Source organism: Colius striatus, chromosome Z, assembly GCF_028858725.1.
Source record: "Colius striatus isolate bColStr4 chromosome Z, bColStr4.1.hap1, whole genome shotgun sequence".
In the NCBI taxonomy this organism is placed as follows: Eukaryota; Metazoa; Chordata; class Aves; order Coliiformes; family Coliidae; genus Colius; species Colius striatus.
The window spans coordinates 84,014,577-84,038,381 of record NC_084790.1 but is presented as its reverse complement, the minus strand read 5'-3'; the positions used below and the strand labels follow the sequence as shown (position 1 = coordinate 84,038,381).

The 23,805-nt window shown below is 42.4% G+C and overlaps 1 protein-coding gene across 1 annotated transcript in view; it reads left to right on the top strand.

Moving 5' to 3' along the window:
* Positions 1-23,805, top strand: part of LOXHD1 (lipoxygenase homology PLAT domains 1) — a 153,605-nt gene that overhangs the window by 80,434 nt on the left and 49,366 nt on the right. Inside the window, exons 23-30 of the mRNA XM_062018863.1 lie at positions 966-1,070; positions 1,785-1,913; positions 7,987-8,168; positions 13,361-13,477; positions 17,916-18,078; positions 20,612-20,766; positions 21,616-21,825; positions 23,225-23,348. Coding sequence (XP_061874847.1) covers positions 966-1,070; positions 1,785-1,913; positions 7,987-8,168; positions 13,361-13,477; positions 17,916-18,078; positions 20,612-20,766; positions 21,616-21,825; positions 23,225-23,348 — 1,185 coding nt within the window. The remainder of the gene's footprint in view (positions 1-965; positions 1,071-1,784; positions 1,914-7,986; positions 8,169-13,360; positions 13,478-17,915; positions 18,079-20,611; positions 20,767-21,615; positions 21,826-23,224; positions 23,349-23,805) is intronic.

Sequence of the window (23,805 nt, the reverse complement as noted above, 5' to 3'; positions counted from 1 at the left end):
AGAAATCCCATCCATTTTGCATTATGGACTGGAATGGTTAAACATTTCAACATGAAACCAATTACAGAGTAAACATGGACAGAGAAAGAAAGGGGGCCTAAATTTACCTCATTTTACACCTTGCTTCTTGTGTCTGTTTTCCTCTGAGGTAAATTTGTCTCTCCTGTACATAATTTTGCAGAGTAACAGTAGAGCAATGACACACTCCTGGGTGCGATGCTTAAGGTGTTGAGTGTCCACTATTTCCTTTGGCTTCACTGCCAGTCAAAGGTCTTAAACTCCCCCTCTCAGATGCTTTCAAATATATGAATAATTTCAACAAATTGGATAGTCCTTTGGTTCAGGAGTCCCTTCTGTCTGAGCAGCATCTTGGAAACACGTGTCTAACTATGAAAGAATGGTGCCAGTTTGGACATCTTGAGTAGGTTTCTGCAGCACAGTGAAGACTATGCTACACTTTTCCACTATTTTTATATTTCCTGTGCTTGCTAGATGATGATGTGATAGAAACCTCTCCAATTACACTATTGTGAAGGGTGTATTCATGAATATGGACTGTCTATGTCAACATGCACATACTTTCTGTGTCTGTTATTTGCACAAATATTATTTGGTGCTAATAGAATAAGGGGGCGGGGGTGGTGTTGTGGGGGTTTTAAAGTGAAAGAGAAATATAGGCAGAGGCAGATGTGAAGGACTTTACAGATTTCCAAGAAGCAAATGTAAAGGCTTGAGCACATATCTTGTCTGTAGATATGCAAACAATGTACTGAATAACTGGACTAGTAGAAGACTAAAATGAGATAGTTCAGCTCAATCCAAGAGCAACCACAGCATAGAACAGGAATTACAGAGTACAACATGGCTGTGATCAGTCAAAATCCCAGCCCAAACATACATATGCAATTAAAAGTAGAGTTAATTCCTGCTCAGACTTCACACTCTTAAATTATTTTACCTGACAGCTAAATCAACAACATACACTGTAAAAGTAAAAACCGGGGACAAGAAGAATGCAGGGACAGATGCCAATGTCTTCATCACTCTCTATGGAAGCAAAGATGATACAGGTATGGCTTCACATGATCAAACAGGACAGTACCTAGTTGCTGGTGACCTGAAAATACAGGTCATGGTTTCCTTTTGTTTCCTCAACACCCATTCTTCACTCCTTGTTGGTACAACCTTACTTTCTCTCCATCTCCCCATATGGTCGTGATAACTGGGATCATACCACCACCAGCTGCTGCAAATCATTGCTGAACTTTGCAATGCTGATCTGCACCAGCTGCTGATCCAAAGACTTTAATTTCAATTATAGAAATGGCACAGTTGACTGGGACTACATTACCAAGTAGTGAAGGCAGTGAATTATTTGCTTTCCTCAGCAATGAATCAGCATGCTCCTGAAATCCTTCTCTACTCTGCCTCTTCAAGTGCCCCAGAAGTACTTAACCAGCTGATGAGCAAATTCTGTTGGAAGCAGTTGAGCTGTGTGTGCAGCCTGTGAGAGTGACAGGGAACTGATGAGTAGGACCAATTTCTTTAGTAGTGAACACAGCACAACAGCATGTCGCTGTGGCATTGGCAGAGGATCACTCAATAAGTGAATTCTGTATACTTTGGATGTTGATACAGGTTTGGGTTCAGAGAGAAGAACAAAGCTCAGATGTTGAGATGAAAAGCTGTTTTTTGTGTTTTAGCCTCTTCCCTCTTCCACTGTTGACATTCTCAGAGGATTTGTTTCACATGCTGAACAATGTCCTTTTGCGTTGCCCCAACAGGGATAGTCAGCCTGAAGGCCTCAAAGATTAACAAGAACAAATTTGAGCGTGGGAAGGTAGATGAGTTTACAGTGGAGTCTGTGGACATTGGAGACCTGAAAAAAATCAAGATAGGCCATGACAATAAAGGTAAGATAACTTGTTTGTTATGTAGTATTTCTAACATCTTAGGCACATTGCTGTATATCATACCCAGCCTTCAAGAATCCACATGTAATTTACCTTTTGGGTATAGATCCTTGCTGTTACTTTGGCTGTTGCTGCTAATATCTTTGCTGTTAATAAGACCACAGTGGTGGTAACTTGTGCAGGTAGCTTTGCAACCTCTTTCTCTATAACAAGCTCTTTAGTTTTGCAGCCACATCTTTAGAGAGATTTCCCATATATCACCAAACCTCAAACTTTTTTCTTGGCACACATGGAACCTATAGACTTGTCTGATTTCAGAGAATCACAGAATCGTAGAATGGTAGGGGCTGGAAAGGAACTCCATAGATCATCCAGTCCAACCCCCCTGCAGAAGCAGGTTCACCTAGATCAGGTCACATAGGAACATGTCCAGGCAAGTCTTGAAGATCTCCAGAGAAGGAGACTCCACAACCCCTCTGGGCAGCCTGTGCCAGGGCTCTGTCACCCTCACAGTGAAATAGCTTTTTCTTATGTTGAAGTGGAACTTTTTGTGTTCCAGCTTCATCCCATAACCCCTTGTCCTGTTGTTAGCTACTATAGAAAAAGGAGATGTCCCAACCTCCTGACACCTGCCATTTAGATATTTGCAAATCACCCCTCAGCCTCCTCTTTTCTATACTAAACAGGCCCAGGTCCCGCAGCTTTTACTCATATGAAAAATGTTCCAGTCCCCTGATCATTTTGGTGGCCCTGCACTGGAATCTCCAGCACTTCCCTGACCCTCTTAAGCTGAGGAGCCCAGAACTGGACACAGGACTCCAGATGAGGCCTCACCAGGGCAGAGTAGAGGGGGAGAAGAACCTCCCTCGACCTGCTGGCAACGCTCTTCTTGATGCATCCCAGGAGCACCCTTCTTGGCCACGAGGGCACATTACTGGCTCTTTATTTCTTTATCAGTATATTTGGGGATTTTGACCATTAAGTCTTGACTGCTTTTTAGACATGACTATGTCTCTACTACAAACAAGGGAATCATAGAATCACAGAATGGTAGGGGTTGGAAGGGACCTTTAAAGAACATCTAGGCCAAACCTTCTGCCAAAGCAGGTCCACTTAGATCAGATCACACAGGAATGTGTCCAGGTAGGTCTCGAAGACCTCCAAAGGAGACTCCACACTCTCCCTGGGCAGCCTGTGCCAGGGCTCCATCACCTGAACAGTGAAAGAGTCTTTTCTTATGTTTAAATGGAACTTTTTGTGTTCCAGCTTCATCCCATCACCCCTTGTCCTGTTGCTAGCTAATATAGAGAAAAGGGATGCCCCAACCTCATTGGGGAACCAGTGGATGGATTCGTGGATTTCTTCCCTAAGAGGTACCAAGTGACATGTTTGTTACCAACTCCTCTGTCTTATTTCAAAGACAAATTAATCCAAGTAATGGTGCAATTAGCAGTTCCATGTATACATCTTTAATCTGACCCATATAAAAATGTAAAGAATATTAGCTTAAACCTAGAGAATTTCTTACAGTGATCTTTATGGTATCTATTCTACTTCTGCATTGGCAAAAGAGGAAGATTTATTTCTCAATGTTCCGGAATGCAATATTTCATTTGCTGTTGTCTGTAAAAGCTTTGTAGGTTATTCGTTGTTCTCTCTCCAACCACAGGTAATTCAACTGGCTGGTTTCTGGAATGGGTGGAGATTGATGCTCCATCACTGGGACAGTGTCTCAAGTTCCCTTGTGGCCGTTGGTTGGATAAGTCGGAGGATGATGGAGCCATTGAGAGAATTATCTTTCCTGCAGAACTGCAGACAAGAGAGTATATCCCATGTGAGCAGAATGCCATTTCCCTTGGATACACCCATAATCACCAAAAATAAAACTTGACTAGCTCATGCAGTTTTATAGGATGGCCTCTCCCTTTAATTGGCTTTGAAACATTAATAAATATGTTGCATTCCAGCTATTCCAGGTACTACAGGAAGGTTCCTCTGTTTGCTCTGGACTAACGTTTCCTATATTTACCAAATCAGAGAGTCATTAAAGGGCATGTGACTGTGTATGATTGTCTTTTTGCTCCCTCTTTCCCTGCCATCTCCAAGTCCTGAGCCCGTTCCAAGCTGTTCTCATTGTTTCCAGTTTCCCTTTGTTCTTGCTCCACTCTAACATTGCTGTTACTGTTGTTCAAAATAAACACTTCCATCTTCCTTCCAACCCTGTGTTCCCCCAGTGCCTTTGGCATCACACAACCCTCTCTTTCTGAAGGGCCCTCTTTCAGAGTTTCTTTAGTGGGATTCTTTTCTGATAGTGTTGCACCAGTGTGCACCTTTTTGCTTTCTCCATGTTTTCCTGACTCTTCACTTCACTATGCTCTAAATTAGTGTTTGGAGTAAACTCATTGTCTTTTAGGAGCTCCTTCTGAGTACTAAGTTTCTAATTTTTGAGTCTGCTGTGACACCTCAGACTCCTCAGGCAACTTCTTTTCCTGTCCCCAGAATACTGAGAACCAGGTAACATGACTGTCTTGAAGTAAATGTCTGGAAACATTATTTTGCTTATTTTGTAGCCCTCTCCTTCCCTTTTCACATGTGCATCCTTGACTGTGTGTAGGGATACCACCACCCTGGGATTGCATTTGACTTCTTATGATTCTATGATTTTTCCTCCTTGATCTGCTTCATTTCACATTGTCAACAAATATTTCATGGCCCACCTTTAGGGGAGTATCAAAATTGCCTTTTCCCTTCATTAAGTTGGATGGCATAATGATGAAGGACTGTCTCCTACCTCCTTGCATTCCTCATTGTATGCATTTTCAGCACCAAAAGCCTTGTATCCTGCAGATACTCTTTTAGACATCAAGAGTTAGAGCTACCCAATTTCTCTTTTTCTGCCTCAGTTTCCTTCTTCATAAGTAATTGTGAGAATAACCCAGAAGACCAACAGCTGCTTTGGCTCCTTCTTTTTAACTACCAACTGCCATGGTTCAGGTTGAAGGTCTCCTTCACACTGCCTGACCCTCTAACATACAGATCCTGATATCCTGCATTCTGTAAGCTAAAATCATCTTTCTTAGGATGTGCCAATGTCACCTCTGGGTACCTCCACCATGCTTTGAGCAAGCTGGTTTTTTTAATTCCTCATGCACTAGTTTCTTTACCTAAACCATCTAGAGCAGAAGAACTAGAGCTCCTTTCCTCACTTTCATCAGTGAACGGGAAGAAAAAGTCTTTGTGTCTGAAAAAATAAGTGGGTGGTTAGATAGATATAGTGAATACAGTCATAGGAGTGAATCTAGCCCAGAGACCTTACACATCCTCCTCTTCACTTCTTTCCACATTATCCCAGTTGATACATATTTTGGTGCAAACGTTCACTATATCATTTATTAATATCTCTGTATTTTATAATGTTGCAAGAGTTTGTGGTGTGCCATGCCTCTGAGTACATAGTTTATGTAAACCTGATTTTTATCAGCCATCCACATTCAGTCTGTGAAAATCGTAAGGCCTCTCTGGCATGAAGGTTGCACCAGGCTCAGTGTCAGCTTAGACTGTTTCACCATTTAAACTATTCCCACCATGTTATTTACTGAGTTCCACTCTCCTAACGATTTACCTGTGGGTTCCAGTTTGCCAGAGGTAACTAAAGAGATTTGATTTGTTTTATGATGACTCATGCCAGAATTGTTTCGTGCTAAACAAATGAGGAAAACATGTCATGGGCAGCCCAATTAAAATCATCCCTGTGGGGATACCACTCTAAAAGCACCGTGTAAATGAAATGAGCGTCTGACAGCTGAAAGTTGTGCTGCTGGTGACCTTGTTACGGTACAGCTTTGCTGATTCAGTTCTAAGCTGACGTTAATATTCAAGCAACAGGAGCAAGCGCCACAGACTTCAGTGGAGAAGATCATTTTTAATTCATAACGCATAGCATGTGATTTTTTTTTTGTTATCCCCAGGATTTCCCCCTCCTCTTACATACTGGAGAAACTATCCCAATCTCCTTGCAGCGCAGCAGAGCAGATTTCGTTGGGTTGGGCAGAAAGAATATTAAGTACCTCCAGGCTTATTCTCTGTAGAAGAAAACTTCTTCATGTCTGTTCTCCCGGGAGCCGTATTTAGAGAGCCTCGGTTTTTAATGATTAGTCTCACATAATCAGAGTTACTCCAACAGTAGCAGATATGGTGTCAGAAACCTTCTCTACCCTAACAGAGATGGTGAAAAACCTATCACGAACTGCTGTAGTGTAAATCGCAAAGATGACTGAAGTTGCTGCAGCATAGGAGGATGCAGATGACAAGCATCTAAGATTGTAGAGAGGAATGGGAAGCAGTGGAAGCTGGGTGAGTGGTGGTTGGTGTATGGGAGAGGGATGGCCAGAAGCAGATTCTGGTGGTAGCACTGAGTATAGGAAGACTGAGCCTATGGTTAGTGATATGGACTAGAAGGATTGTGTCTGCTTGTGACAGAAGTCCCTGAAGAAAATCAGTGGTGCTGAAGCCTCACCTGGTATTTTTCATTTCTAGATTTTAGAAAGGCTTTAAAGGAGATAGGGACAGTATTCATTCTGACAAATGGCACACCTGAATTTACCTGTCCTCATGACAGTGGAGTGTCTGAATCCTCATTTTCATCAACAAATGTTTGGTCGTTCACAGAGGGTGGATCTGAAGAATGATTCAGCTAAACACAAGGAAGATGATTGAGTTGCTTGTCTGACTCTGACTCTTTCTACAAACTGCACTGATTTTGAACTGCAGACATCTAAACATAGGGAACTAAACTTACCATCTTACTTTGGGAATTAAACTCCATCCCACCTTGGAAACTGAGGATATTTGGCATATCTATAGCAGAGCCAGGAACTGAGCCCAACTCTTATTCCGGGGCAATCTTATTGCTAAGCAATTCTGAGCATGGTCCAACAGGACTCAGGACTGAGAAACTGTGAAGACCATAGAATCATAGAATGGTAAGGGTTGGAAGGGACCTTTAGGGATCATCTAGTCCAACCCCCCTGGAGAAGCAGGTTCACCTAGATCAGGTCGCATAGGAACATGTCCAGGCAAGTCTTGAAGACCTCCAAGGAAGGAGACTCCACAATATCCCAGGGTAGCCTGTGCCAGGGCTCCATCACCCTCACAGTAAAATAGTTTTTTCTTATATTTAAATGGAACTTTCTGTGTTCCAGTTTCATCCCATTACCCCTTGTCCTGTTGCTGGCTTCTATAGAAAAAAAGGAAAAGAAACAGAAAAATAGAAAAAATGTCCCAACCTCTTGACACTCGCCATTTAGATATTTGTAAATATTAATAAGATCACCCCTCAATCTCCTCTTCTCCAGACTAAACAGCCCCAGTTCCCACAGCCTTTCCTCCTATGAAAGATAGAAAAGAACAAAAGGAGGCTTCAGATTTTGAGGTCATAGAACATTCTGGAGAAAACAAGGGAACGGAAAAAGGAAGTATTTAGGGGATTGATCCTTCATGTTGTACATTCACCATTGATCTGGTAGTAATTTAACCTGTTTGCCTCGATGTTGCAGAGAAGGTGGCATTAAGAGTGAACAGCAGAGTGTTTTCTTCCTTCTCCTTATAACTGAGTTTTGTCACTTGTTTAGTAATAAAGATAACAGATTTTTTTAATCAATGAGACTGTCTTGAATATTTATATGTTGACTCCAGTTCTCTAAATTTCATTTGTCTGTCTAGTATCATGAATCTGTGAATTCATGTTTTGCTTTAAGATTTGAGCTCTTGAACGGAATCCTGATTCAATAACTTTAGATGGCAGGTATAAATGTATTGAGTACCTCAAAATCTCAACAAATAAACACACATCAAGGTCAATTGGCCTCACAGGGTCAAAGGAAATTCCTCAGGATTCTCACAGTACAGACCAGCCTAATGACTGAATGACCACAAGCGTGTCATTCCCACTCTGTCCTCTTTATCGAGTTTTCTAATCCACATTTTGTTACATTAAAACTCTCTTAGAAGCATTGACGTGTTGCTTACTAACTTCTATTGGTTTGTTTTCATTTTCTGCCATTTCCTAAATCAGTTGTTCCTTACGAGATCACGGTCTACACCAGTGATATCTTTGGAGCTGGCACGGACGCAGATGTCTTCATAGTTCTCTATGGAAGTGATGGGATCTGCACTCAACAGAAATCCCTGTGCCTCAACAAAAGAGAGCAAAGGATGTACTTTGAAAGGAACTCGGTGAATCAGTTCATTGTGGAGGTAAGATCAAAGATGCTTGCTCTCATCTTAGGTTGCCCTAAGGGGATTAAGAAGAGAAAACAGTGAAGTGGAAATTTTTCCTCTTTCAGGGAAAGCTATTAATATCTTTTACTCAAAGAATGTGGGTTCAAAAATCTGTTCTGTAACAGATTTACTGTATTCTAAATCAAATCTTTCCTCACTGACCTCCAGTATGTAGCAACTCAAAGATGCATTGTTCCTGTGGCCTAGTGCCATTTTTAGCCTTATGAAGGCTGGTGCAATTTCATCATGGAGCTGAGATATACCAATACACGAATAAGGAGGCTTGCCCTTCCAGGTAAATTTGAGAGCCCCTTTGGAAGGTCTTTACATCTTCCATTTCCTAGACCACGCTTGATAAAGAGAGAGTATCGATTCCCATGCATGCCAGATCTCATATGTATACTTCTTCTGTCACTGTTATTTCCTTGCATATTTGCTTTCTCTTGCAGTTTACAATGCTTGGAAAGGTAATATGAACCAAATGCTTGCAGTAATACTGAAACTAGTTGTCTTGTGTTAAAGGTCCCCTTGTGTCACTTCATATTCCTTTTTCAGCAGATCATGTTCAAGGGGCTGGTCCACAGTGCTCACTACTTTTGTAACACTTTATTTGGGGTGGGTAGTCTGGTCATTTATTCTAACTCCAATGCAACCTAAGCGCTGTGCTCTCTGTATCCTTAGACAGACAGACTATCACTTTGCTGAAGGCACTGTGGTTTTTAAATACCCAAGGCTAACTTTTTGAAAGCTCTTGTCAAGTGTTTCCCAAAGTGTCGGCACAACTCTATGCAAATAGTAAACCAGTACACATCAATGAATGGGCTCATTTACATCTACAGAATTCAGCAATCCCTATTCATAATACATTCTTATTTCTAAGAATTTGCAAAAAGGCAAAAATATAGGCAGTCCTGCTCTGGCCTATCCTTTCAGTACTGCTTCATGTCCTCTCTTCCTTCCCTGCCTTCAAAACCAACATGGATTTCACAGAGGACCTTGCAACCTCTTTGTGTTTTGTTTGGTTTATTTTTGTAACTGAAGGCAAACCTTAAACTAAACTCTTTAACAAGCCCAAATGTGGTGGGTTTAATTCTGTCTGAGTGCCCGATGCCCACCAAGTTGTTCTGTCACTCTCTCTTGTAAACTGGACAGAGGAGAGAGAAATACAACAAGAGGTTTGTGAGTCAAGACAAGGACAGAGAGGTCACTCAGCAATTAGTGTCAGGGGCAAAACAGACTCAACTTGGGGAGAAATGGTTTGAATTATTCATAAACAACCAAAGCAAAGTAGGGAAAATGACAAACAAAACTCTATCTTAAAACACCTCCCCCTCTGCCCAGGACTGTCCTTCCTTCCCCCCAGCAGTGCAGGGGATGGGGGACGGGGGTTATGGTCAGTTCATTACAGATGGACTTTGCTGCTGCTGCTGCTCAGGGAGAGGCCTCCTCACACTTCCCACTGCTGCACTGTGGGGTCCCTCCCACGGGACACAGTCCCTCACCAACTGCTCCAGCGTGGCTCCTTCCCACGGGCTGCAGCTCCTCACACCCTGCCCCAGCACGGGGCCTGTCACGGGGCAGCTCCTCACACCCTGCCCCAGCGTGGGTCACCCACAGGAGAACAGTCCTTCAGGGACAGGCTGCTCCAGCCCGGGGCCCTCACGCGTCACAAGCCCTGACAGCAACCCTGCTCTGGCCCGGGCTCCTCTCTCCCCACGGGCTCCCAGGCCCTGCCAGGAGCTCGCTCCAGGGTGAGCTTCCCACGCAGTCACAGCCTCCTTCAGGCAGCCACCCGCTGCAGCGTGGGCTCCTCCACGGGCTGCCCATGGGTCTCTGCTCCTCATGGCCTCCATGGGCTGCAGGGGCACAGCTGCCTCACCATGGGCTGCAGCACAGGGCACAGGGGAATCTCTCTGCCAGGGCCTGAGCACCCTCCTCCCCTCCTTCTCCACTCACCTTGGTGTGTGTGTGATGTTTTCACAGTCTCAGTCCCTGATGCTGCTGCAGTTCAGCAACTTCTTCCCCTTCTCCAAGACGTTATTCCCAGAAGGGTTACCTCAGTCACTAACTGGCCAGGCCTGGGTCAGCTGTGGGTCCAGCTTAGACTTGCCTGGCATGAGCCCTTGTGAGCTACAGGGGAAGCTTCTGGCAGCTCCTTGTTTAAAGAAGCCCTGTAGCTCCTCTGCTTCCAAACCCTGCCCCAGGCAAAACCACTTCACTGGGACAGGGATTGTCCTTAATCTCCAATCTAAACCTGCCCTGGTGCAACTTGAGGCTGTTTCTTCTTGTCCTGTCACTTGCAGCGCCAGAGCAGAGACTGACCTCCACTCTCCTGTCAGAGAGTGCTCATGTCTCCCCTCAGCCTTCTCCTCTCCAGGCTGAACATCCCCAGTTCCCTCAGCTGCTCCCCAGCAGACTTGTGCTCGTTGCTTTTCTTTGAATGCACAACCCCCCCATCCTCTTTGCTGCAATAAACTGCAACCCCTCTTGAAATGAGCTGGAGAGGGCTCTGGGTGGGTGCTGGGTCCATCTGAGCAGCAGCGAGCTCCCAAAAATCCCCACTCTTGGGGGAGGAGTTAAAAAGCACCTCCTGCTTTCCACCAGAGAAAGTCCTAGGCTGTGTAACAGAAATCTGGCAAACCAGGGGCACACGTTTTCTTTTTCACCTTTGGATGTGATCTCACACAAAGCCCTTACAAGAACCAGGAGCATCCTGCTTTCTTGTGCCCCACTTTGGTTTTGGTTTCTGTCACTCCCAGGCACAATGCAATGCCATGGTGTTTGCTGGAGTGCTTTCTCCTCTCTTTTCACCCTTTCTCTATCCATCCTTCATTTTGCCTTTAATTTTTCCACCATGACCTTTCCCTGGAGGTTCTCCTCTTCACTGCTGGTCTCCCAAGACCACCAGGCTTTTTGTTTCCACTCATTTGAGACCCTCAAACCCCTCGGCCTGTTCTTCTTCATGGGGTTTGTAAAACCCACCACCCTCCCCACTACCTAAAATCACCATCACAAATCCAGCCATGGTGTAGCAGGGCACTCTCCCGAGTTAAAAGACAGAAGCTGAAGGTCAGGCTGTTTTCTAGCAGTGAAGGCTGTTACAGACCATCCTGACTTGACTATCTCCAAGGTTTACTTGGGAGATGAGAAAATTCCTGAGCTAGTGGGCAGGGAAACAGACATCTCAGAGATAATGTTGTTGCTGGAAACCAGAAGTTCTTGCTAGCTCTACAGAGATGTAAATCCAACAGCAAGATGACTGACAGTCAATCACTTTATTCTGTACAAGCCCAGTCCCATTCTGTGAGGGTGAGAGGACTTCTGCACACTCTTCTTTGGAGTGTGTCTGAAAATCTTCCCCCTCAAGCAGGGATGGCCCTCAAGGTTACCCTCTGGAGCTGAGAGACAGGGCACAGGGGAATCTCTTTTCCAGGGCCTAAGCACCCTCCTCCCCTCCTTCTCCACTCACCTTGGTGTGTGTGGAGATGTTTTCACAGTCTCACTCCCTGTTGCTGCTGCAGTTCAGCAACCGCCCAGCAACTTCTTCCCCTTCTCCAAGACGTTATTCCCAGAGGGGTTACCTCAGTCACTAACTGGCCAGGCCTGGGGCAGCTGTGGGTCCAGCTTAGACTTGCCTGACATGAGCCCTGTCAGCTACAGGGGAAGCTTCTGGCAGCTCTTTGTTTAAAGAAGACACCCCTGTAGCCCTTCTGCTACCAAAACCTGCCCCAGGCAAAACCACTACACCACATTGTTGTTATACAGCATGAATCATAAAATAAACACGCAATATGATTCCTTAAAAACAAAGAGCAAGACTTATTTTGGTGGAGTTTCCACACATTTTTTCCTAATAGAAGCTGCATTAATCTATAGGTATAAATCTTAAGCTGAGTGCCACTGTTATTTCTTTATTCTGTAAGATTTATTTTAGATTTGGTAGAATCTAAAACATCGGTATTTTCCTTAGATGAAGAGAGTGAAAACGCAGTTTGTTCTCCAGATTTATAACATCATATTGACCTTTCCCCAAACTTCATTTTTTCTTCACTAGTTCCTCTTGCTGCAGGAGATGAGGATGAAGCAAGATGTATTCTTCTTTCACCTACTTCTGTAGGGCCATAATTTGGAGTTCAATAGACCTTAAAAACAATTTGGGGATCTCAGGAAACACAAACGGAGAGTTGCCCATTTGTTTTAGTGCTTTTAATGGCCTCTACCATTTTGTATTTTACAAAAGAGGCAAAAAATAATAGAGACTGATCTCAGCTAGACTCCTAAGTGGTGATTTACTGGAAATGCTTATAGCGAGGTAAAGACTACTTCTTTAACATGGATCTTTACTGGTCAAGCATCATTTTGTTGCTGTGTATTAAAAGCCTCATTGAAAGACGGGACAAGGCAGGAGAAAACAATTTTCCCCTACTATATACTTGTGTACGTACATGAGTCTTAGAAATGAGTTTAGACCATTTAATTATTTTACAATTATGCTCATGCTGTCTAAAGCCAGTGCAGGGCTGATGAAGTCAAACCCAGCTTGTTTGGAGAAGTGCAGTCCGTCTTACTGAACTGAGGTATCTTCTAAAATTACTAATGTCTTTGTATGGGACAATTCTGTCAGCTGTGAAGGGAAGAAAGGGGTAGTTTACAGTGGTGCAAACTAAGGTGTTCCGTTTTCTCATATTTCTAAGCATAAAAGACTCCAAGCCTGATGGACAGAGGAACACAGTTCTGTGTGCTTGTCCTATGTGCAAAGGATGTTTGCAGTCAGACTTTTCTTTTTTAAGGCCAACTTTAAGTCCAAAAGCTTGTTTAAAAAGGGAAGGAATATAAAAAGATGCAGCAGCATTGCAGTTTCTAAAAAATTACCTTCATTCTCACTCACAGTGAAGGCGAAAGTGTAGGATTGCTGCTGTGCAACCAAACCTATCCCAAGCAGTAGGTAATTTGTGTAGAGCAAAATTCTCTCCATTTATGGAATGGAGGTTCTAGGAAACCCTTTAGCTAAAATGCAAGCTAGGGTATAACTGGCATCAACACTGATATTTGGTCTCCTGGGTCTTTGTATAGACTGGAAAAATAGGAAATAAGATAAAGAAGTAGTGTCTGAAAAGACACCTGCTGTTCATATCATAATCTTTAATCTTCCTTTCTTTTTTCTGTAGCTGGAAGATGTTGGTGACATTATTGAAAAGATTCGCATAGGACACACAGGGGGAGGGCTGAATTCTGGATGGCATTTGGACCGTGTGGCGATTCGGAGACTGTTGCCAAATGGAAAGGTAGGTTGTGAATCCCAGCACTCTGCAGTGTGTTTCCATTAGCAGCTGCTTCCATTTCCCAAGGCTCATCTTCTGTATGCAAGGTGTGATTAACAGTGAAAAATAACTCCCTAAACAACAATGCACATTAATGAACTTGCTCGAGCTTTGGGATTTGGGGACAACAAACATGTATTACTGTGTTTTATTCTTCAAATGTTGGTTATAAGACTCTGCAATCATTGGCTTGGGGCTTTTTGAAGTACCATTTTCATTGTACTGTTTTACTAGAACAGAGTAATTTCCTCATGGCAGTAGATGGGAGCAAAACAGCAATGTTACTCGTCAATTTTTCAGAGGTCTGTGCTGCTTCCTATCTTCTGTATGAAGGAGTGATTTGCCTGCTGGATTTAGAGGCAACATTATTATGACTTGGTGCTAGACTGAGAGGGGAGATTCCCGAGTTTGTACCCATTGCTGTGCAAACACAAACAAAGAATTGCAAGGCTGAGCAGCTATCACTGTGCTGCACTGTTCTACTGTTGCTGGACCTCCCAGAGTGCCCAAGGCTAATTTAGATAATGGTGTTTTTGGGTGACACAAAAGGCCAAATCTTCATCTTTTCATGTGTAGCTTTGTTTGAACAATCACAGGGAAGGAAGAGGGAAGTGGGTGTATCATTTTGAAATAAAAAGTACTGTTGCTAAACATGGACAAGAAGCAGTCCATCAGTCTCTTAACTCTGGAAGAATAAATGCATGGAGACAGTACAATTAAAATAACCAAAAAGCCTGTTAATACAACTCCCTGAATCACTCATGAAAAAACATCAAGTTAGATCCTAGGACTTTTGGTTGCTTATGTCAACAGGATTAAGGCAGTGCAGCTAGACTAGTCATCTTGATCTTGTCTTCATAAGAATCTGTTCTTCAACCCTGCTTTCAGATGCTGGCTGTAGGAACAGAAACTAATGTGGCTCCAGGGAAGCTCAAAAGAGAATAATTTCAGGACCAGTTCAGAATTGGAACAGTAGTTCTGTTTTGGGAACACCTGGGCTCCCTCCTCTATCTTATCCTTTCTCCTCTTATTCTGAAGGCATGTTAGCTTTTGTCTTCATCTCATTGCTCAGACCTGCTCCCTCCTGAAGTGATCTTTACTAGCAAATATTAGTGTGAAGACAGCTCGAACCTTCTTCTCGTTTCCTCCTTCGATACTTCCATGGTATGTTTTACTCTCTTTGCCTCACAATCAACTCAAAGGTTTGCCTTGAACCTTCCTCATGCTTTGGAGAGGAAGCTGCTTCAGAGAGTTCAGCGCAGAGCCACAAAGATGATGAAGGGAGTGGAGCATCTCGCTTATGATGAACAGCTGAGGGAGCTGGCAATGGGTATAAACTGGAACATAAGAGGTTCCAAAGAAATACAAGGAAGAATTTCTTCACTGTGAGAGTGAGGGAGCACTCTAAGGGGCTGCCCAGATCGGCTGTGGAGTCTCCTTCTCTGGAGACATTCCAAACCCACCTGGACGAGTTCCTGTGTGACCTACTCTAGGTGGTCCTGATCTGTCATGGGTGTTGCACTGGATGAGCTTTCAAGGTCCTTTCCAACCCTTACTATGCTGTGATTCTCTGATTAAGCCTGTATCCTCCTGTATAAGCTTCTTCACAAGCCAATAACCTTTGATTGTCTCTCATGATCACCTTTTTGCCAGTCTGTTTTTATCAGACCTCTGTACATTGACTTGCCTTACACAGCTTCATTAGGTTTTTGGAGATATTGTGATTGATCAGAGATGAGGTAGATTGAAGAAGGAAATGCACAAAGGTAAAGAAACCAAGGAAAAAGAGATTCCTGGGCTGCCTCTTTCTACACCTATCATTAAGTGAACACTTTGGGAAACTCCTGAGAGCTCCATGTTGGGTGCTCTTCCATTAACCCAGAAAGGGTCTTGGCGCTGTGCAACTCTGCAGTTGTTACAGCAGCTTTGAAGGAGAGACAGTGAAAAACCTGGGAAGGTGAAGAAAGGGAAGAAAACCATGAGCAACTTTAAAAATTGAGAGATTTGCAATTCTGCTCGTCTTTTGATTATGGCATGGGAAAAAAAATGAAGAAAGCAGAGCACGGCATGGTGCCGCTGATCAGCCGCAGGATATTATGACCTGCCACAGGATAGCAGTATGCTGCCAATGCTTCTAAAAGCTGTGCTACCTGATTAGACTGCTAAGATGTGTCTATATGTATCTGTAATGCTGCAAAAGAAAAATGAGGTCAGTAACTTTTCAGATTAAATTGAAAGCACTTGGGTAGGAAAAGAGGATTGTTGAATGCCAAAAAAGCTCTGTCTTGGCATGCCAATTATATCTGATAATTATATTTCATTTGTTACAACTTGGAGAATGACAGAGCACTGACTTTTAACACACTATCACATCCTGCTGCTACCTTAGGATCAGACTCAGACTCAGACTGTTTGGTGAAACAAATTCTATTTGGAGCTGCGAGAGTATTTTATTATGGGTAACATAAAATGATGCACTTTACATCACTTAAATATTAATGCAATCACTAACAAGGAAACTCCAATAAAAACTGTGGTGATGACATGGTGATTAACAATAATGATTCAATTAACTCTTGCAGTAACTGCACATTATGCCCCACTGTGCAGACACTCAAGTCCCTAGATATCCTATTATGAAAGAAACAGTATTTGTATCAATGGCTTGTACAGTCAACGTTATGAATGTTTAGGAGAGGTTAAAAGCTTAATTGAGAGAGGTGACTGAAGTGAGATCTTCAGGAAAAGAGAGTTTCAGCACTGAAGCATTATTCTGGAAAGCCCTGTCTTCCCAGATTGCAGGTAGAGAGATAAGCATTGTTCATCAGCTCAGCATATAGTGAGATAATGTAGGTTATGTGGTCACACATCCAGGGCAGAAATGAGGAGGCAGAAGTAGACATGTGGCCAGTCATTAGGTGCTGTGTTTTGCTTGTGCAGCACAGATAACACTCAAAAAGAAAATATTTGGAATCACCTAAAGTGCTGCTGGTGTTGTTTGACACCATTTTGTGCATGTTAATCCTGTTTATGGAGTTAAACATTGCAAGCCTGGGGTTAAACAGCAGCACTGCAGGGAGCAGCAGAGAAGACGAGAAATGGTGGATTTGGACTGTGTGGATTCAAAGATGATTCTACTGCAGACTCGAGGCAATCACACAAGCCCCTTGGAGAGCTCCTGCAGATCAACTTGGGATCTATGCATGATGTTATGATGACCTGTTCATTCCAGTTTAGGAATGACCTATTCCTCCTCAGGGACCATGTCAGGGAGGGCAGAATCTGACAGCTCAAGGCAGTACAATGCAGTAGTACACAGTGACAGCAATGTTCAGTATTGTTACAGTAAGAGCTTTTCCCCTTTTTTACTATAAATTAAGATTTTAGTATTTAAACAGTAAAAACAGTGAAGAAAGGACCCTGTACTGTTTTGAGAAATAATTACATAAGAGTAATTAAGATGGACAGTATTCACATGTATGATACATGTGGAAGTGATGACACATAGAGTACTGGAAACACCAAAAGTCCCTGTGCTGCTAGTTAGGAGACAAATAGTGAAGTTGTCAGTAAAGAAAGGACCACTTTTCTCTTCCTTCATTTAGTTACTGTGAGATTAACTTTTTTTTCCTGTTCAGACTTGTGGATCTTGCAACCCTCAGGATGGCTCGTACCCCTTTCCTTACGGAGACATAGCCTGGGGTGCCCAGCACACAGAAAGCTGTCTGTGTCTTACAAGCTTGGAGGCTTTACAGGAGTCTGTTCTTAATGAGTTGTCTGGGATTAATTTTGTTTACCAAGTGGAAAACACATGATCTATTGTTTTTGTTTGTTTGATGGTAGAAATCATACTTGTTTCTACCAAAATGAAGTCAAAACAAAAGATCAAAAATTAAATCACTATTTTTCTCCTCTTAATGCATGTATGGGAATTGCCTGGAAACCAGCTTGAGTCAGAGTTATAGGGCAAAATCTTGAAGCGTTGACTCAGTAAAACAAAAATCCTACTGACTTCAAAGAGAATGCTGCCTGAATAAGGACTGAAGAGGGATTGCAAAGTCTCATTAAAACATGGGTTGAGCAGCAATTGTGCATTCCTGATTAAGAATTTGCAAGATTGAAACTGGGAAGGACAGAGATCTACTGGATCACACAGCCAATCTCACACAGCTGCTGGGAACACTGTTCTCTGCTACACACTTGGTGGTTCTCAGAGTCCTCAGATGTCCTCTTTCTGGAGGAACTATATTTCTATATACCATTTCAGGTCTACATCTGCATACCAATACATACAAACACGAGTTGAAAATCCTTGTCTGCACATCGGAGTGCTTTCAAAGCGGAAATGCTAACACATGCTGACATTGTTTTGAAGTGATTATCTCTGTCATATTTACTTCAGGGCTCAGAAACTGTCACTTTTCCATGTGAAAGATGGCTTGCAAAGTCTGAAGACGATGGTGAGATCATCAGAGAACTGGTACCATCTGATATTTTCACTGAAAAACTCCTGAAGGATGGGACCCTCAAGCAGATAGAAGAAGAAGTTGAGGACCCATTAGAAGGTAACACAATCCAAGGAGTAGGTAGGGACCTATTAGTTTGATTTTAGGGAATAAAACATTTGGATGTGTGGTTCAGGCAAATGCAGCAATGGTACAACTATTCACATTTGTTTCCTTTCCTTTTTTCTGGCCTCTCTCATACCACCTCTCTTATACCTGAACTGCTTCTGTGTGATGATTTCCTATAGGGCACTTATAAGCCTATCACAGACAACCTTTCACACATTCTCTGATGCCTAACAAAAACTTTTCTTCCAGGCTCTGAAAACTTCTTTACTTGTTTGCTCAGCTTCACGTGTTCTATGTACTCTGGCCCTTCCATCCCTACACTTCCAGTCCAACTCATGCTCTCTTTTCCTCTCTGCTGTTGCTTTTCAGGTAAATATGGACACCCTCTAAAAATTTGTCTCTAGGCAGCCACCCTCATCACATTAAAGCACCTCTGAGGAGGAGAGTGAGTTTTTATTCAGGTCTGAGCTCATCTTATAATGTGTTCACATGCAGTGTTTGGCCCTCCTGGTAGTTGAAACAACTGAACAAGAACTGAAGTTTCAGTCTAAGCTCATTGCTTCCCTTTATAGCCAGCTGTTCCTAACTCTTTTTCCTCTAGGACCTCCTTTTCCCACCATGAGCTCCTTCTGCCTTTGAGAGAAGTCATGAACCTTTTTACATCATGTGCAATGCAAATTGAATCCAGATACCATTTTTATTCTTGGTTCCTGCATCTGGAAACAAGATGATTCAACAGAGGAAAACATTTCTCTCCCTCTTTCTTTCTCTCAGAGTCTGATTTGCATTTACAGTACACCATTGTCAGGGTGGAATTTGTATGGGTTGTGTTTTCCGTTGCCAGGGGAAGAGTTGCCTTGCTCTAAGGAAGGCTGGAGCATTTGACTGTGCCCTTAGAAGGGAGAGGTGTGTACTTTCCTTCTATTAGGAACTACATGGTGACTAATGGGAGATGTTTTTCCCACAGAGGCAAAGGCAGTTTTAGTATCAGTTAGAAAGTGGTAGGACTTCAGGATGCCTGCATGATATTTTCTTCCACTAACTTCTATTGCTTTACCTTGTATTAGTTGCCATTTGTTAACTAACCTAGGTGACTCATTTTTTTCCTTCTGAAGTCAAAGCCTTAAAACAAATTTTACAACCTATGGAGTAGATCTTTGGGATAACTGAAGTTTTGTTTTTGGCAGCTAGGGCTAAGTTTAGGAACCTCTGCTTTAGATATAAAATATCTGGGATGGGAATTATATCTTCCACGTCTTTATGAGTTCATATACATCTTGAGCACTGATGCAGTGTAAATGACAGCAATGCAAAATCAGCTTGTGGTATTCTGAGGATCATCTTTTATACAGTAGACTGCACTTCAGTCCTGAAGATCTCCAGAACTAGCAAGCCAAAACCAAATAGGGATGAATTTACTAGACTATATGCGTCATTTCCTTCAGTACTAGTGTAGCAGTTTTCTCACAAACATGAAGCTGTAATTCTATAGGACATAATGTAGAGTGGCAAACAAGAAAACCTGGCATTGCACATAGCCTGATGAAAGATCAATTTCTTAGAGAAATTGGTGGAAATCACTCATGGACTCTGAAGCAGAATAGCCCCTGTTTTGCTGGGGAAAGGAAGGTACAAAACAGAAAGAAAATATAGACATTTTATTTAATGTTGTTTATGTACAAAGAAGAATCCTAAATAATACTTTGTGCCTCTTACTCATTTGCATTGCCCTGGGATTTGCAAGGAGGCATTCTCTAAGGCTCCTATGCCACCAGGGTAATCAGACACTTGTACAGTTACTAATTGTTTTCCTGGAGAGGATACTTTCAATAACTGTTCATTTTCCTGTGTAATTGAGAAAAGTGTAGCAAAATAAAAATAGGAGTATTTAACAGGTTTGGTAAAACACATTACTAAAGATTTGATGAGGTTTTATTGGATCATCATTGAGCAAGCTAAAGAGAAAAGGTACTTAAGCAACACAGCTTCATCACTTCCTTAATTAAATACCGTCTCAGCAAAAGGACCAAGAAACCTGTTCTCTTTCTGTTTGGGGAATTTATAGAGATACGTGCCATTAATTCTGGTAGTAATTGCAGATCTGAATCCCTGGAGTTTGTTTATGGAAGGTGGTGTATTAAGAATTCATAACACTGAAACACTTGTTCTCAGATGTGTGTCCCTTGAGCCTCAGTGTGAAAAAGAGCTGAATTCCCTCACCTCTGTTGACATCACATCTGATAACAACCACAATGATTCTTCGCATTTTCAACTGTGCACTGTGTGATCAAAGCAATACACAGGTATTGATTAGACAGTAAAAAAGGAAAGTCAGAAAATTTCATCCCAGCGATTTCCCAACCTTTGGATCATTACCAGAAGCGTGGAAGGATAAAACATATGGGATTTTAAACCCCCTAGAACTGGGGGATGACCTGAAAGTTTGGGGACCATTCCATATCTAAGGTAGGCCTTGATAATTCACCTGGCCAAAAAAAAATCACATCTCTGTTTCTTTCTGCAGTTCACACGTACAAGATAAGTGTGTTCACTGGAGATATCTATGGTGCTGGGACAGATGCCAATGTTTTCCTAAATATCTACGGAGATCTGGGGGATATGGGAGAGAGAAAGCTCAGCAAATCTGAAACAAACTTCAACAAGTTTGAAAGAGGACAGGTACAAATGCAACGCGTTAATAACACTTTACACTTTGCAGTCTTGAATCTTATCGAGTCCAAGACTGTCTGTATAGGCTGAGTTTTCCTGTGGGGGATGAATTGATTGATTCCATTTACCGTGTTCATCACCTCTTAAAACACTTTGTATGGATTGTCAGCTGGATGTTACAACTGACAGGCACTGCAGCAAATGAATAGGCATTTGTGTGAAATACCTCATAGATAAAATATGAGCCTGGTCCATAGAAACTGGTTTGAATTGTTAGCTGAAGGTTTGAGAGCACACAGCCTCACTCTCGTAGCCTCTGTGCAACTGACTTACATGTACATGTATCAGATATACTTCATTGCAGAGCATGATAAATTGTTGTGACCTAAACTGCGACTGTGTTTGACAAAATAACTCCAAAAGTGATGTTCTGTAGTCAGTCAATTAGACATATTCAACAGCCTCATATGGAGATACTCAGATAAAAAGATAGCAAATGCTGGATTGCCCATACAGATCTCACTGGATTAGAAAGGGAAGCATACTTAGTCCTAAAAATCAGGATGTAAAATTACAAGACTTCGATATTGGTTACAAGCCATATTCTAATTGGTTGTAAAAGTGACATTTGGTGCTGCTCCCCTCATGGCAGAAGCAGGCTTCAGAATGTTTCCTTGCAGATGATTTTTGGCATAAAGATCTGCCTGTATAGACTGCTGCAAAGCGTTTAACCAACCACTGCCACGTGAGATGGAATTTAAACACATATTGTACTCTCTAGTCTCCATTTCCTTTTGTCCAGTAGATGATCTCTTGAGAGCTCAGTAACAGAAGCAACTGCTATTGATCACTCTGCAGGAGGATACATTTACCATAGAGGCTGTGGACCTTGGTATTCTGTACAAGATCAAGATCCGTCATGACAACAGCATGTTCAGTCCTGACTGGTTCCTGGAAAAAGTAGAGATCCTGGATGAGACCACAGAGGAATCATTCATTTTCCTGTGTGAGCGTTGGCTCTCTAAAAAGAAAGAGGACAGGAAGATAGAACGCACGCTTTATGAACAGGTACAGTTATGGCTCAAAGCTGTGATCCCAGCCCACTGCTGTTACTAACAATGAAATGATCAAATATCTGGATGAAGCCCAAGAAACCTCATTTGGTACTCATTTGGTAGGGTTTTTTGGCTTGTGCAAAGTAGACTCGTGGTTTTCAGACAAGTTCTGTAAGCATGGTCGCTCTCAGCCTAGTGTCGCTAGCTTCATCATTTGCAGTTTCAACAGAAAAATCAAAGAAACTGAGTGAAACTCTTCACCTGAGAGTCTAAGTACCTTGCTGGTGCATAGCAGAGAATACTTTCCTGCTCCTCTGCTTGTGCCCACAGAGTTATGGGTCCCACTGTTCAAAGTCTTCAAACCAAAAAACTGAATCCTTTGACTTCACTCTTACTGGACTTTGTCTTTGCAGCTCCTTCACTGCCAAACAGAAGAAGTCTGGTCTGTTTGCTACAACTCAAAGCACCAAATGTGGGGATTGGTTTTTTTATGTGAAATGCCCTTTCTACTAGTACATTTTCTACTGCCTTATCAGGCTAATATAGCTAATTGGAATTCGAGGTACATGCACTAATTAAAATTAGCAAACAAGATTAATAGACCTTTCTTACTTCTATACAGCAAGGCATAATACAGCAGCTAATTACAAGCCCATTGTATTGAAGGAGTCCACTTTGCAAAGTACAGTGCAATTTTAATTGACAGTTACCACTAAAATTATCATCAATGAAACTGGGACAGAATGCAACAGAATGGATGTAAGAAGACTTACATCATGGATGAGTATTGCCATATGCTCTCTCATAAAGTCGCAGCAGACAATGGTATGAATGTTTGTGGTCACACTTACCCCATCACTTGTATCAATTCACAATGAGGAAAAGCTAATCCCTTTTTTTCGTTGTTGTTTAATTATTTGCCTGTGTACTGAGACTCACATTTATTGTATGATGACACTGAATGCATCTGCAGTAACGCCTCAAATACAAGAGAGGTTTTGTGTCATTCAGCTCTGCAGTGCTATGCTCTTTGGCCTGTATCAAGTCCATTACACTAATGCCATGGTGTGTGCCCTGGTAAGCAAATCTGGCACCATTCCATCCATCTGAATTTTTTATTGCTCACCCAGGTATCTGAGAAAAGGTCACAACACATCATTAAAGTCTGTTAGGTCCATTACATTTTCTTTTATTATACCACACACCCAAAATGGCCTGTCAATGTTACCAATAAAGTAAATGAATGACCTGCAGTAAATTACAAGTCACATTCATTCGAGTTGCACTGAGCAGAAAGCTGCCATGGGAGCTACAGAGATTTCTCTTCATGTTGCTCTTGGAGCCACATGGGAGCAGCTGACAACATTTGAGCACCCAACCTCATTACCCTTCTGTGCATGCTTTCCAACTAGAGCTACGAGGGTGAGCGAAACAGCCTGGATGGCTCATCTCTCAGTCTGTCGAGCCAGGATAGCAATGCAAACCTGAAGGAGACCAAAAAATCCAGTTTGGTTAAGGCAGCAGAAGAAGGATCATGTGAGTGAGCACAATGTTTGATGACATGCATGCGTGTGTGCTTGGCTTTCAGTGCTTGAGAGGCTGCATAAAGAGCATGGAGAAGCAGAACAGCAAATTGCTCCTCTTCACTTTGTGCTGTGACCACTTTGGGGAAGGCTGGATGAGTTCTTATGTTTCTGTGTTTGGTGCTTTTCCTGTAACTCTCCAACCTAAAGAAAAAGCCATGAAGTTCACAGCAACTTCAGTGTTTGCAAACCTCTTATTTCTCTCCTGTGGAAATCTGTGATGCTGTAGTTTGCCCAAATTAACTTCTCCATTAACAGCAGATGTAAGTTCTCCAAAGAGCATGGTGCTGTGGGCAGTGTGACAGTATCATCAAGTAAGTGGTTATTAAAGGGTACACTGTTTTCTGTCACAGTGAGGTAAAATGTACAAGTGACCTCTATGAGCAACTGCAACAACAAAGCATGTCACT